Source organism: Phalangium opilio, unplaced genomic scaffold, assembly GCF_054372755.1.
Source record: "Phalangium opilio isolate 3A_F unplaced genomic scaffold, DU_Popi_V2 ptg000105l_1, whole genome shotgun sequence".
Taxonomy (NCBI): Eukaryota; Metazoa; Arthropoda; class Arachnida; order Opiliones; family Phalangiidae; genus Phalangium; species Phalangium opilio.
The window spans coordinates 9793939-9807529 of record NW_028324207.1 but is presented as its reverse complement, the minus strand read 5'-3'; the positions used below and the strand labels follow the sequence as shown (position 1 = coordinate 9807529).

Below are 13591 nucleotides of genomic sequence, written 5' to 3'. Positions count from 1 at the left end.
TTTTTATATAGATAGTATAACAGATAGTTTAGACACGTGGGGGATTCATACCATTTACACCAGGAGGCCTGGCTACCTGGAGGACAAAAACCAATCAGCTTTTGTCCTCCAGGTAGCCCAGCCTCCATCATCCATGTGTTAACTATTAATGTTTTCAGACTAGAAGGATTGATAACATTTACACCTGTAGACCAGGCTACTTCGTGGACAAAGTGCAGTACCAAGTAGCCTCGCCTCCGGGTTAAAAATGTTGTCAATCCTCCTCGTCTGAAAACTATGCACCAGCTCGACTATATAGGGAGTTGCCATCCTGTAGCATGAACACAAATTTCCTCACGCGCATTCTTTTTCCATAGTTTATGTACGTTAAAACTGTGGCTGCATCCAGTAATGTTCATGATGTGGTAAAATTAGCTCTAGTTAAAGTGTTAGTGACATAATTTTCGTCACCCACAAACTTAAAATGCTAAAAAAAAATCCTTAAAATCTATTTTATTATGATATGTTTACTTTTGTATTTGGTTTCGTAGAAATTTGTAAAATTGCAATCAAAGTTTAGTGTTTGGAAAAGGCCTAGTTAAAATTTTGTTTCGCTTGATGACGTAGTAAGGAGAAACTTTCACTCTAGATGTCGCTCACGTGACGCCTGTTAGTGTCTCAGTCTAAGTGTTAAGCCTATTTTATTCATATTCGCGCGGCATTAGTAGACTCGGGAGTCTCGGGCGCATGTGTTTGGCTTTTCCGCGAGATGGCGTGAGTGACGTAGCAAGGAGAAAACCCGCCAAAAATCTTCTTCGCAAATTTGCTTTTGCCCCCCAAATTTCAAGTTTTCAAAGTGTTTTTTCTGTGTTTTCCTTCATATTTAAATATTAATCAAGCATATTTTTGGAATCAGAAGAGTTTAAACTCTCAAAATAGTAAGGTTTTCTTTAGATTTGAGATAATTTTTAAATCATGTCGCTATTCCTTTAATTTCCTGGGAGATAAAAGCCATTTTGAAATATCGGGGCTGGTAAGCAAGGGCTAGAAGATGGCAACCTGAACCCCTATTGACATTTTGACCCAAAACTTTACGTAATTTAAGCTAGGGGCTGCCACGGGTCAGGGAATTTCCAAATGGGGCAAAAGATGATGGAAAAGTTAACCTTGATAAGTCAGGGAAAATTTAGAGTCCACGGAGGGCTGAGAAACGAGGAGTTCTTTTGTACTGGTCATATTGCTAGCCAAAGCACTTGGATATATGTCCAAGGCCACCCATCTTATTTCTCAAGCATGGTCCATGGCAAATAGTGTATGCAGTTTGAGTTAATCTACTTTATGCATTACTGAGTGTATCCTTGGTTATCACATATGGGAAACATTAATTATGGGTTTTTTTGTGTTAGGAACTAAAAAGCTTCACTGCCTGAACGATGGCCCAAAATTCTGAAATACTCATTTTGTATTTGTGGCCATGGATGAAGGATGCGCGTGAAAAACATTCGACGCTCTACAGGATGTGCAACTCCCTATACTAAAAAGTAGACAAGTCGATACTAGCGCCGCCTGGCTATCAGCGCTGGAAACCCTCGCGGGAAAAATAAAAAATACTGGACATAAGAAAAAAACCGTCTGTTTTGCTTCTAGCAGACGACGCTAAGGAAAAAAATTAACGGTAGCGCGTGTTTTTTTCTTATGTCCTGTATTTTTTATTTTTCCCGCGAGGGTTTCCAGCGCTGGTAGCCAGGCGGCGCTAGTATCGACTTGTCTACTTTTTAGTATAGGGAGTTGCACATCCTGTAGAGCGTCGAATGTTTTTCACGCGCATCCTTCATCCATGTTTGTGGCTATGCTAGGTCTGTATCTAAGTGAAAGTGGTGCCTTTTTACATTTATACCATAATTCTCATAATTTTTGCATAATTTCAGGTTTATTTGCGGAAATGTGGATCAGAAATTAAATTTTGATAATTCCGGTCTGGGAGATGGAGCATTTTCATGGACGTAACTGAACTGTACTGAACCAGTGTTTATAAACTCCAAAGTTGTCTGCTTCATGGACGGTTTTTGAAGCCGGCGAAAATAAGCCGGTTTACGTTTTCTTTACCTAAATTGTTTGATAAATAAAGTATTTTAATTAACTAAAATCTGGTTTCTTTATTTAAATAAATGTGGTTTAAATCATGCCGCGTCGTTTCTCATCATTTCCGTACGTATTAACCTAATTTAAACATCTTTTTCATTACAAATTGAATTATAGTAGACCAAGGCTTAAGATTCAAATTAAATTTAGCGCCAATTTTCGGCATTTTCAAATGCTCTAAAACATTAAACTTATTAATTTTAATAACATTTAATGTTAATTTAGGATGTAGCATGAATATAAAGTCACTTAGAAGAGTATCCGATGCAAGACCAACAATTTATCAACTATCCTCTGGTTTTGTACGATCGGGTGTCGCTGTTCTCAGGGTTTCCGGAGAATCAGCGTTACAAGTTCCAAAGCTCATGACATCTTGTAATAAAAAGCCATTAGAGCCCAGGAAAATGTATTTAAGAAAGATAAGAGATTCATTAACCAAAGAACTATTGGACTCGGGTTTCGTAGTGACGTTTCACAGTAAGTTTTTTGTTAATTATTATGTAGTTAACGAAGCTAAACAGGGTTCATACAAGCCTGGAAAACAGGGAAAAATCAGGGAAATAAATTGTTGACAAAAACCTCAGGGAAATTTCGAATTTTTAGTATAATTCAGGGAAATTTGCGTCAAACAGGGGCCGAGTAATTAAGCAAAATGTTCGTGAACATACCCTCCATAGTATTAACATTACACCCAACTTTGGAGGCTCATAACTCTGGCTCCACTAGAGATACAAGGATGTCCTTTGAGTATGTTATAGTCCAATTTATTCCCCATCCAACCGTACTAAAAATTTAGGGCTACGACCAACGGGGGCCGAGTAATAAAGCCAAATGTTTATAAACATCCCCTCCATAGGATTAACATTACACTATGCTTTGGAGGCTCGTAACTCTGGTTCTACTAGAGATACGGTGATGTCCTTTGAGTATGTTATAGTCCTATTTGCCCATGTCCCCGTCCTTTATTAACATTTGAACCATAGGATACTACATACACGGGAAAAACCTGGAAAACTCAGGGAAATTTGTTTTCCAAAAGTTGTATGAACTCTGACTAACGTACTGTGATATTCACGTTTATTTAATTTAATTTTACATTAGAACCTAATAGTTTTACGGGGGAAGATATGGTAGAACTCCACGTTCACGGTGGAACGGCTGTCATTAAAGCCATCTTAGCCTCGTTAGGGAAAATACCTAATTTTCAGCCAGCGGAAGCGGGGGAATTTACAAGGAGGTAGGCGTGGGCTAACTGTTTGGAACTTAGTGTAGGGCTTTTGTGGATTCTGGGAAATAAAAGAATGAATGCTATGTTTTTGGGGGCAGGGCTTTTTTAAATGGAAAATTAGATTTAACGGAAGTAGAAGGGTTGGCTGATTTATTGCAAGCTGAAACGGAAGCTCAAAGACGTCAAGCTTTGAGGCAAATGGAGGGAGATTTGGGACGACTTTATACCTCGTGGCGGAACCAATTAATTAAGGTAATTACTTAGATTTTTAATTAATTTTCGGGTAGCAAAAATCATATCCAGTTCCTATCGGATCGGTTCAGATAAGGCAAACCCCCCCTCCCCCCTGCTTCATTGACCGTGACGTCATCAGCTGATGTAAAACGCGTCCAGAGTTGCCAGATAAGTTTTGCAGATCCCGCCCAACCCAAGCGGAAAGCAGCCCAAATTACCGCCCAAACAAAAATTTTGTTTTTCCAGAAAAGCGCCCAATTTCCGCCCAATACAGAAAGTCTTTTTAACAATAAGCCAGGTTATTAACTTACAATATAAACATATTTAATAGACAGTAATATCATAAACTTGTTTAGTTACAGTAGTTTCCCTGATACACTGTCCAGAGAATACGGTATTAACTTCGTTTTCATTTTTCAAATATCTCTTAGCTTAAAAATGTGTTCATTTTTTATTAGATTTTAGACATTTCGACTAGTAGAATCCCTAAATTAACTTCGTAAACCCTCTAATGCTAAAAATGCATTTTATAATTTTTTTTAATTTTATAATTGTAGCGCTCCCCTTTTTTAAAATGCCAGTCTACCATTCGCGAATTTCCCGCCTAGTTTTCAATCCAGTCCGCTACTAGGGGCTAGGAGCCTAGGGCCTAGAGGCACTGCGTGTTAGATGAATGGGGGAAGGTAGCTAAAGTGGCACAGAACAGAATGAATCTCACGAGTTCCGAGTGGCCGGCCGAACCCCTCCTCCCTTCACTGAATCCATGAACGCTGGATCTCTAAAGGGACTGGTAAACGGAATAGATTTTTCTCTATAGCACGTTTGCTTTGTAAAAAAATAAATAAAAAAAAAACGGGTACGGCCAAGGTCGTTTAAATTTCTTTTCAATAGGTTTATTCAGAATCACAAAAGACCGAATGGCCTTGAGTGTTCCCAAATTCACAACCCTCATCCCTTCCCCCGACGCTATGCTAGAGAGGACTCGGTTTGTACAGTGGAAGGCGGGCGTTTTCCGGTCCCTTTAGAGATCCAGCGTTCATGCTGAATCACTGCGCTTACCCGTAACCGCCGACTCGCAGACCGAGACCGGCAGAAACCTTACCAAAATACCAGCCCAAAAAACCGCCTTCCGCCCAACCATTTTTTCCCGCTACATAGATCAAAAACAAGCCCAATTTGGGCGGGAAACCGCCCAACTGGCAACTCTGAACGCGTCAAAGAGAAAATTTATCGTTAATCTCTCTTGTGATTGGTTGCGAGTCGCCCCGCTCCGGCCTTTCCCCAGTCCCCACCCACTCCCTAGAGTCCGAGACACCCCCCCCCCCCCGCTGCGTTTGTTAGAACCAATGACAGAAGCAATAGCAAAGGCGCTGCGCTGTGATTGGCCCAATTTTATCACCTGCCGGATAAGGCTTCAACTAGTCTGGAAAATAGCATGCACACTTCCTTTGGTCCAATCAATTGCTTGGACCAGTTTTTAAATTAAAGAAGTGGGGGTTACTGGTCCTCGGGACCAGTTTATTAATTGAAAATCTATAGGAGAATTGACATTTCTCATACCTCATTAAGACTGAATAAATTATAAATATACCCCTGGTGACGTCATAAGAAGTAGACCAGCGCGAGACAGGTTTCATTATGAGAGCTAAGCCTAGATAGTAGTACAAACAAACCTTTTTACGTCAGTCTCAGCAAGAGCCTATAGTTTAAAAAGAGTCTGTCTCAAACGCTTTTTCGTACCTTCTACCATAGGTTTCTTGAAAACTAGCATCTTCGCTATCTACCCCCTTACCCCCTATATAAGCTAGCCAATCAAATAAGGGGAAACAGATATTGATTTTTTTTGGAAATGTAGTACCTCGACATCAGCGACGCCTGTAGAATCTTTGTCAAGCTCAAGAAAAATCGTCTGCTTTATTATTTGGGTCTTTGGAAGCGGCTGTAGGATGAAGCGCTTAGTTTCGAATCCTAGGCTTAGCTTTGTTTGCCTAAACAACTAACTCAGCCGGTACACACTTATTTTAATGAAATCAACAGAAACATGAAGGAACGAATTTATTTTACTAAAATCCTAAAAAAAAAATCATATTCCTAGAAAGACCGAAGCTTAGCGTAAGTTTTGCGGTAGGCTGCGGTAGCTGGAAATCCGCGACCGCGCCGGCACACCTTCTTTTCACAACCGGTACGGGAGGGACTCGTTTCCCCGTCGACTCAAGGCGGCGTGCCAAGGCTTAGGAAAAGGCACACTCAAACGCCAAATTTGAATCGTTCAAACTCATTTTTCAAAGTAAAGGAACCAAAAACTAATATTTCTCGCTTGTTTTACGCTTCAAGTCGTTCTTGTACTATCCCATCACACCTGTCTTTTCTGTCACAACCTCTTCCTATACTAGCACCCCTATCTCATACACTCCCAGCACACCTGTCTACTTTTTCACAAGCCGGCAAATCTCCTATCACTCCGGCGAAAAACTCTCTCCTTTCCCGGTAAAGTAATCCTTAGCTTAAGTTTTGCGACAGCTGGAAAATCCGCGCCGGCACACCTTCTTTTCACAACGGCCTGAACTTGAGCAAGCCCTTAGCCGGTACCCATCCCTATGAAAAGGCCAGGCTTCGCGTAAGCGACGCGCTTGTTATGAGTGCGCGCCGCGCGCGCCTACTTTCACAACGGCCACGAACCATAAGCAATTTTCGCTTGGAATACCCGTGGAATACCGAGGCTTAGCAAAATTTTTTAAATTTTGACTTTCCAAACACCATAACTTCCAAAGACCAAAAATCTAAGTATACTAGCAGAACTACTTTTCGCGGCCGAATAACGCATTTTTCAATGTGCTATGGCCCTCAGCTCAAGGGGGGTAGGCACTAAGGGAGATGTTGTTAGTTTTCATGGCGCGCGCTAACCGCAGAGAGGCAGACTCTTTTTAAACTATAGGCTCTTGGTCTCAGTCAATTGGGAAGGATCGTAACTATCATCTTGTGAATTGAAAATTTCACCATTATCTGGGGGAATATCCTCATCTGGCTCATCATAGTCATAAATATCATTGTCATCTCGTTCTTCACGGAATTTCTCAAATATCTCAAAAATAGTTTTATCATAAGAAAATAATATATAACTCCCTATAAGTATGAAACTCTCCATTTAAGCCATGTAAACAACAATTTTCTTCCATTGAAATTTGTAAAAAGTTTCTAATGCCACCTATTAAGAGTTTTTGGCGTTTAAAAGATGAAATATTTGTTTAGAAAATTTTCAAATTTTATTTTGTAATTAAATAGTTAAAGGTCTAGACGTTATAATTATGATAATTATAACTGATTAAGTACATGTCAAAATTATCATAATAAATTAATAGATGGCGCGAGATTTTGATGAACGAGGCTAGCGCCTACACTGGTATGAGGTAAGGAGCATCTTGTGTCTCTACGGGCGCGGCGATATTTCCCCGGCCCATCGTGCCTTTCGCGGACATCTTAGGTGGCGGCGATGGTTTCGCCCCCCTTTTACTCGTAGTACCGAAACTTCTCCCACGGGGCGTAAAAGCGTAAGCGCGCCAAATTTGGGAGCAAATGCTGTAGTATGAAAATGTACTACGTTTCATACTTATAGGGAGCTATATATTATTTTCTTATGGTTTTATCAATATCAGTCTGTGTGGATTTGTCAGCGTATGTTGGGCTAGACTGACAGCCTCTGTCAGATGTTTTTATAGACTTCTGAGGATTGGTCTGAGTTTTGGTAGACTTGTATTTGGTTTTGGTTTTAGTTTCAATTACACCCTGGGTTCTGGGGCGGGCGGTTAAACAGGAACCAATGAAAATAGTTGGAACCGCATTCTTTACTAAACGGTTTGTTCCGTGAAAAGGAGTGCTACTTCCAGCGGCTGCGGAGCTAACCAAAACCATACTTCGTTCGTAACATTCGGGAGTAAAATGTTCAGAGCAAATTCGACTAGAATCGCGTATATTAACTTCCAAAATCCCAGTGTTTACGAGCCATTGATGTCTAACTTCGGGGTTTGATGGGAAATGGTGAAAAATTAGGCTGGGATCCTTTTCTTTACTTCGCCTGTCATTTTTGCAGTTTGGAGCCACACACCGATAAACCGTTTTCCCCATTTTATGACAGTTATCAATAACTCATGTACAGGTATTTATGTTTAAATCTTTTTTAGCCACATCGTAGTATACGATGAGGCTCTTAGTTTGATCTGCCCTGATGTCATTCTCGTAGTAGTAGTAGTGCCACAGTCCTGCCTTTGGCAGTATCGTTCGTCATTTTTGAACGTCGAGAGAAAATATTTTTCTTTTTAGTTAACGTTACAGTTCACAGGTGGAGTTTTAAACTTGATACAGGGAAGAGATTATATTTTTTAAATTTTCTTCCTCCACGGAGAACCGAACCGCGGACCTATCGCTCGCCAGCCCAGTACTAAGCAGCCTCGCCTAAAACCGCTTGCTAAGAAACGCTCGCGAATAGAGGACTAGTCTCGGAAAGTTTGTCTCTCTCTATCTCTTCAACTAGGAGTCATGATCTTATTTGAGGCCAGAAGATATAACTTCGCGGTAGGAGATCGAGGCAAAAAGTATATTATATAAATTTTAACCGACCGGGAAGAAGTTTTTCCAATTGATCTCGTTGTTCTAATTTACGTACTTTACGATCATACGATGTGGCTAATATTTTTGTCTTGACAAACTTGTTTATTTAACAAACGTAATTAAGGCCTAAGGCGAAAAAAAAACTTTGCCAAAAATCAATCCGTTATAAACGAAACGTTTTCTCGTAATCGCGTCAATCTTGCCGAGTCTACCGGGCCAGGGAATCTGGATATAACCCCGGCACCCCGCCTCGCGGAGTCGCGGTTCACGCGCGCTCGAATCGTGACGTCACCAGGGGTATATGGAGTACCGCGAAACAGGGTGGGAAATAAGGATTTTTTTTAAAGGGCTCCTTCGGACCCTTAGATACATGGCCCCGCGGATTTCTATCCCCTCTTCATAGATGATCTTCCTCAACACTTTGCCCCACCGATTTCCGACCCCTAACTAGTTCCCTCCTTGTTAATATCCCCCTTCTTTCACTCCCTCCCTCTGGTTAGGTAGGGGGGCTCGGAAATCCGCGGGGCCATGTGTCTAAGGGTATATGGAGCGGTGTCTGGACAATGGGCCAGCGACCCCTCTGGCCTGGAATAAATAAACTGGTCCATGACCACTGACCAGGGCGCGTCGTCTGCTAAATTGAAGAAGTGTATAATTACAATATATTAGCTAATGTCTGGACTCAGGAAACCCATGAATTTTCTTAGTGGTCCTGTGGACCACTGACCCCCCCCCTCCGATTTAATTTTTAAACTGGTCCAGGCAATTTTTAAACTGGTCATTTTCCCTGTGCCTTATTTCCCACGCTGCCGCGAAATTTAACTGTCAAAATAGTTTGAAAAAATTCTGCGTGTAGCTTCCGAAAGCCGGGGTTTTAATAATATTTGAAAAATTATAATGCATTATACATATAAAAAGATTTTCTGAATCAGAAAGATTTGATCTTTCAGATGGGAATAAAACCTTTTAGTTTTAAAAATAGCCATTTTTGGTGACTCTAACACTTTAAAGTTAGGGGCGGAGAGTTTAAAATTCCCCGCAAATTGTTACACGTGACGAAATCTTGAAGGAGAGAGGAATGGAGTAGAAACCCCCATACTTATAGCGTTGCCTCTGTACCCCCACCTACGGAACGGCACCGTAGTCCTCCCAGCATCCTCAGCGGTTAGGTAGGGTCGTACTGGACGAAATTGTAAAGGGCGCTCCCTCTATCTTAAAAATAGAAGCTAGGGTTGGTACCGGTAATTGGGAACGTATCTAAATGGGAACACTTTTTCTTTAAAATTTTGTAACTAATTTTTGAACGGCTCAAATTCATTTTTAAAGGGCTCAATTTGTAGATTGAATATCGAGGATTACGATAAAAATGGTTAGAATATTGTAGGAATACGCGGATGAAAGATACGGACCAATATACGCACCAACTCGGACTGATCAACTTAAGTTGATGCCAATTTTAGGTGTTTCTTAATACAATACCATCGGGGAATAAGCTTTAGCGAGAGTTACAATAATCCCACGATAACAAACCTTTAACCATTAGGTAGATAGATCACGTTTTTCGCTATAAAATTGATATTAAAATCTCTGGTTTCGGTTCGGAATTCGATTCAAAACTAGAGTTGGAAAAAACCAAGTAAAAATTGCAAATGGGAACACGACGTTTCGAGGATAATTCGAATCCTTTTTCAGCTATTTTACTAAAAGATTAAACGTAACAGTGGCGTAAACAAGCTACTTTCGGATAATATTAACTTTAAAATACATCATTGACCCAAAAAAATACTCAAATTTCGCGCCTTTAGTAAAGTTTTCAATTTAGCCGTAAGAGGGCCATAGCTACCACTACGTATTGGGCGGGAAAACGGCAAACCGAGTCAGCTGTTATGCTAGAGGCGAATAAAATGTGACTTCTCAACAAATTATGGAGAATTTTGACTCAGGTATTGTTTTTAATTATATTATCCTATTATCACTTATCAAATCTGCGTAAACTTTAATCCGGGTGCATGAATTTAGGCCCTACGTAATGGTAGCTTTTTAACTAGGGCCTTTTTAATTCCTCCCATTCGATTAGCATTAGTGTCCCCATTTGGGTCCCGCGTTCACTATTTAGGGTCAGGGTGTTTACATTTACCAGCGATTGTTCACATTTGGGCTCCTCTAAGGGGTTTTGGAAATGGGATAGTGTAAAATTTAAAAGGGTTAAAAAGCTGAAATCATAGCGAATTGTGTCTAAAGAATCAAATTTCATGTCCTGAAAGTTTCAGGTGTCTAACGTTAGCGCAACCGAAGTTATTCAAAGATTTGTAAAAAGTGTTCCCAATTACCAGTACCAACCCTAGTTCTCATACAAATAAAATGGCGCTACGCGGCAGCACTTAGCAATCGCCTACCGAAGGGTAGGGGCGTGCGCGAGGTACACTGGGAGAGATACGGTGCCGCAGGTCGCCCATCATCATTCCACGGATGTGTATTGTAGAAGGAGTAGAGACTAGGCCTCTAGGGCCTAGACATAAGCGTACTAGTGCTCCACGCACAATTTTCGCGCATACCGAGCCAATGTAAACAATCTCTGACGTCACGTGTTTCAAAGAAGGCGTCCGTTTTCTTCTTTCCCGGCTTAATTCTTTGAATATTTTCCATGTTATAATTAATATAAATAGAAATAATAGTAAAAATAAAAATTTAAATAAGATTTGCAAACCGTTGAGAAACTCCCGTCACTCGGAAGTCGATACACAAAAGACCGAGGCTTAACCCTCCTGAACGTTCGTAGCTCGCGGCCATCTTTATTGTTTACATTGGCTCGCCTAGGTTTGGAGGGAGGGTCAAAATTCATACCCCCTTTTTATGGATAAATAAGGTCTAGCTTTTTTTAGTAGAGGGGAAGCTACGAGTCTCTACTCCTTCTACAATATAGCTCCGTGATCATTCCCAATCCATCTCAACTCCCTTATCCCTGACGAAATGCTTCAGGTTTCCTCCGCTTTTTCTACTTCGGCGCCACCTTACGACAGGTAAAAATTAGGAAATTTGAAACTATGTTCTTGGTCCAAAATTGGGTGATACAGTACCTTAAAATCTATCCCTGGTTTTATACAACAAGTCTGGTATATTTTGACATTTTAGTGTTTAGCTCAGATTGAAGCTTACATCGATTTTGGTGAGGAGGAAAATGTTGAGGAAGCTCTGGGGTTGGTGACAGAGGGCTTGAAACGACTTCAAATTGACCTTGAAAAACACCTTAATAACGCCGCCAAAGGTCAAAGGTTACGGACTGGCGTCCGAGCTACCATTTCGGGAAAACCCAATGTTGGCAAAAGCAGCCTTCTTAATGCTATTTGTAAGATTGTCATACTTTTTCATTTTGCCACTTATAGCTTAGTAGTATAGGGTCTTTGCGCGTGACGTCAAGTTACCTACCCCCTTTCCTCTCCCCTTGCCGGCTGCCCGCTCTGGCCACGTTAGGACGCCATGTTGACATCCCCTGAAAACCGGTTTTCGCCCCCTATTTCTTCTCCCTTTTTACTCTCGCGCAAACACCCTATATCGTTAGTAGATAGTAGAGGCATTTTAAATTGGAATTGCAGGTGGTCAAGATTTGGCCATCATTTCGCCGATCGCCGGGACAACTCGTGACGTGGTCGAATCCGCTCTGAATGTCGGGGGTTATCCATTGTTAATCAGTGATACGGCAGGAATACGTCGCCATACCACTGACCCCATCGAATTAGAAGGGGTCAAAAGGGCATTAAAACGGTATGGGAAATTTCTTTTCTTTAAACAAGAATTCACGAAAATCATTTCGTATTAGCAAAAGTTCATAGTTAAGCTTGTTCGCGTCGTGTAATATTAGAAAACACCCTTTACCTCTCAGAAAAGTGTATCTCCTATTTATGACGTATTTAAATGACCATTAAATCCGAAAATATTTGGTCAGTGACGCAATGTGAGTTTCACTTTTCTGTTTGGGTCCTGTTTTTGGATACCAACAGGGATAGATTTAATTTTAGAAGTAGGAATGGAGAACAGAGTAATCTGGGCGCGCGTCATAGTCCCGGACCCCTTCCCCGGGACGGGGGGGGGGTATGAAAGAAGAGGCGGGTCATAGAAAGAGAGAGAGGTAAAAAGGAATTACGTCACTATTTTTCACCGTCCCCGTCAGCAACATCATCAAAACGTAGTTTAAAACTGAGCCAATAAGATAATGTAAACTTCTCGTTACGTGTTGGAGGGAGGGGCTCTATACTGGGTGCTATGAGTCGGACTGAAGTTAATACTTACCGTTCTCCATTCCTACTTCTAAAATTAAATCTATCCCTGGTACCAACAATGCCGAATCGCGGCAATTTGGGACAATTGTTCGGGGGGGGGGATTTTACTCAGTTTAAGCCAAGGAACACGCCCCTTAATTTCTGACCAACTTAATGGGGGAACTAACAGTGGAACAGCTCAGGTCGGGTGGGACGCTAAAAATTGGCGAGGAATACTCGGGAAAATGGCGGGCGATCAACGCGATTTGTCCAAGGATGATTCCTAAACCGAATCATCTTTGTTTAGGGTCCAAGAGAGCGATTTGCTCATTTTTGTCATTGATGCGTCATCGTCGAGCCTAGATTCCTTCGATATTTCGTCCATCTGCGCAGACGCGGACTTAAAAAGCCTTTTAGGCCAAGAGCCAAGGCCCGAGGCCGAGAAAATTATCGTCTTTAACAAAAGCGACATTCTTTCAAAGTCAAATAAAAGCCGCCTTGAGCAACAAATTTCAAACGACGCAGATATTTGTTTAACTTCCTGCCAAACCGGGGAAGGTTTAAGCGAGCTATCAATCCTTATATTACGGAAACTAAAGTCCTTGTAAGTAAATTAAAAAATGTATTTACCGAGGCTTAACATATAGCCAAGGCTTAGTATCAACATATCCTAGCCGCCTAGGCCCTTATTGCCCCAGTTAGGCCTAATACATTAATTTTTTATTTTTGTTAATTAACTCAACAGATGTGGTAATCCTTTGGAAGAAAACGCGTCTATGACGCAAGAACGACACCAGTTTCATGTCCTATCCAGCTACAAACAAATTAGTAATTCGCTACAGTTCATCAGTGATGAGAATGTTGTATTCGCTGCTGAGGAACTAAGGCGGGCTGTTCGAAGTTTGGGAAAAATCACGGGCAAGGTTACGACAGAAGAAGTTCTCGATGTTATATTTAAAGACTTTTGTATTGGGAAATAATATGTGGGAAATTAAGCCTAACATCGTGCAAAAATTAATTGTGACTCTTCGTTTTTGAAATATCAACAAATAAAAGTTTGCAACAACTTATGCGTATCTTGCTTATTATTGAGTGACCATAGTCGTTGCTTGAGCTCAACTAGCACAACACTCACATCAAATCTAAT

The 13591-nt window shown here is 41.0% G+C and overlaps 2 protein-coding genes across 2 annotated transcripts; one reads left to right on the top strand and one right to left on the bottom strand.

The window, feature by feature from the left end:
* The first annotated feature begins 2074 nt into the window (after nucleotides 1–2074).
* LOC149629890 (5-taurinomethyluridine-[tRNA] synthase subunit GTPB3, mitochondrial) lies at nucleotides 2075–13474 on the top strand. The gene is made up of 8 exons (XM_089851568.1): nucleotides 2075–2187; nucleotides 2347–2598; nucleotides 3223–3358; nucleotides 3448–3601; nucleotides 11321–11534; nucleotides 11782–11950; nucleotides 12752–13048; nucleotides 13190–13474. Exons 1-8 carry the CDS (start codon nucleotides 2148–2150, stop codon nucleotides 13422–13424), a joined length of 1497 nt encoding a protein of 498 aa, XP_089707694.1. The 5' UTR covers nucleotides 2075–2147; the 3' UTR covers nucleotides 13425–13474.
* LOC149629891 (THAP domain-containing protein 1-like) lies at nucleotides 5626–8954 on the bottom strand. Its single transcript, XM_089851569.1, has one exon. It carries the CDS (start codon nucleotides 7703–7705, stop codon nucleotides 7208–7210), a length of 498 nt encoding a protein of 165 aa, XP_089707695.1. The 5' UTR covers nucleotides 7706–8954; the 3' UTR covers nucleotides 5626–7207.
* Nucleotides 13475–13591: the final 117 nt, after the last annotated feature.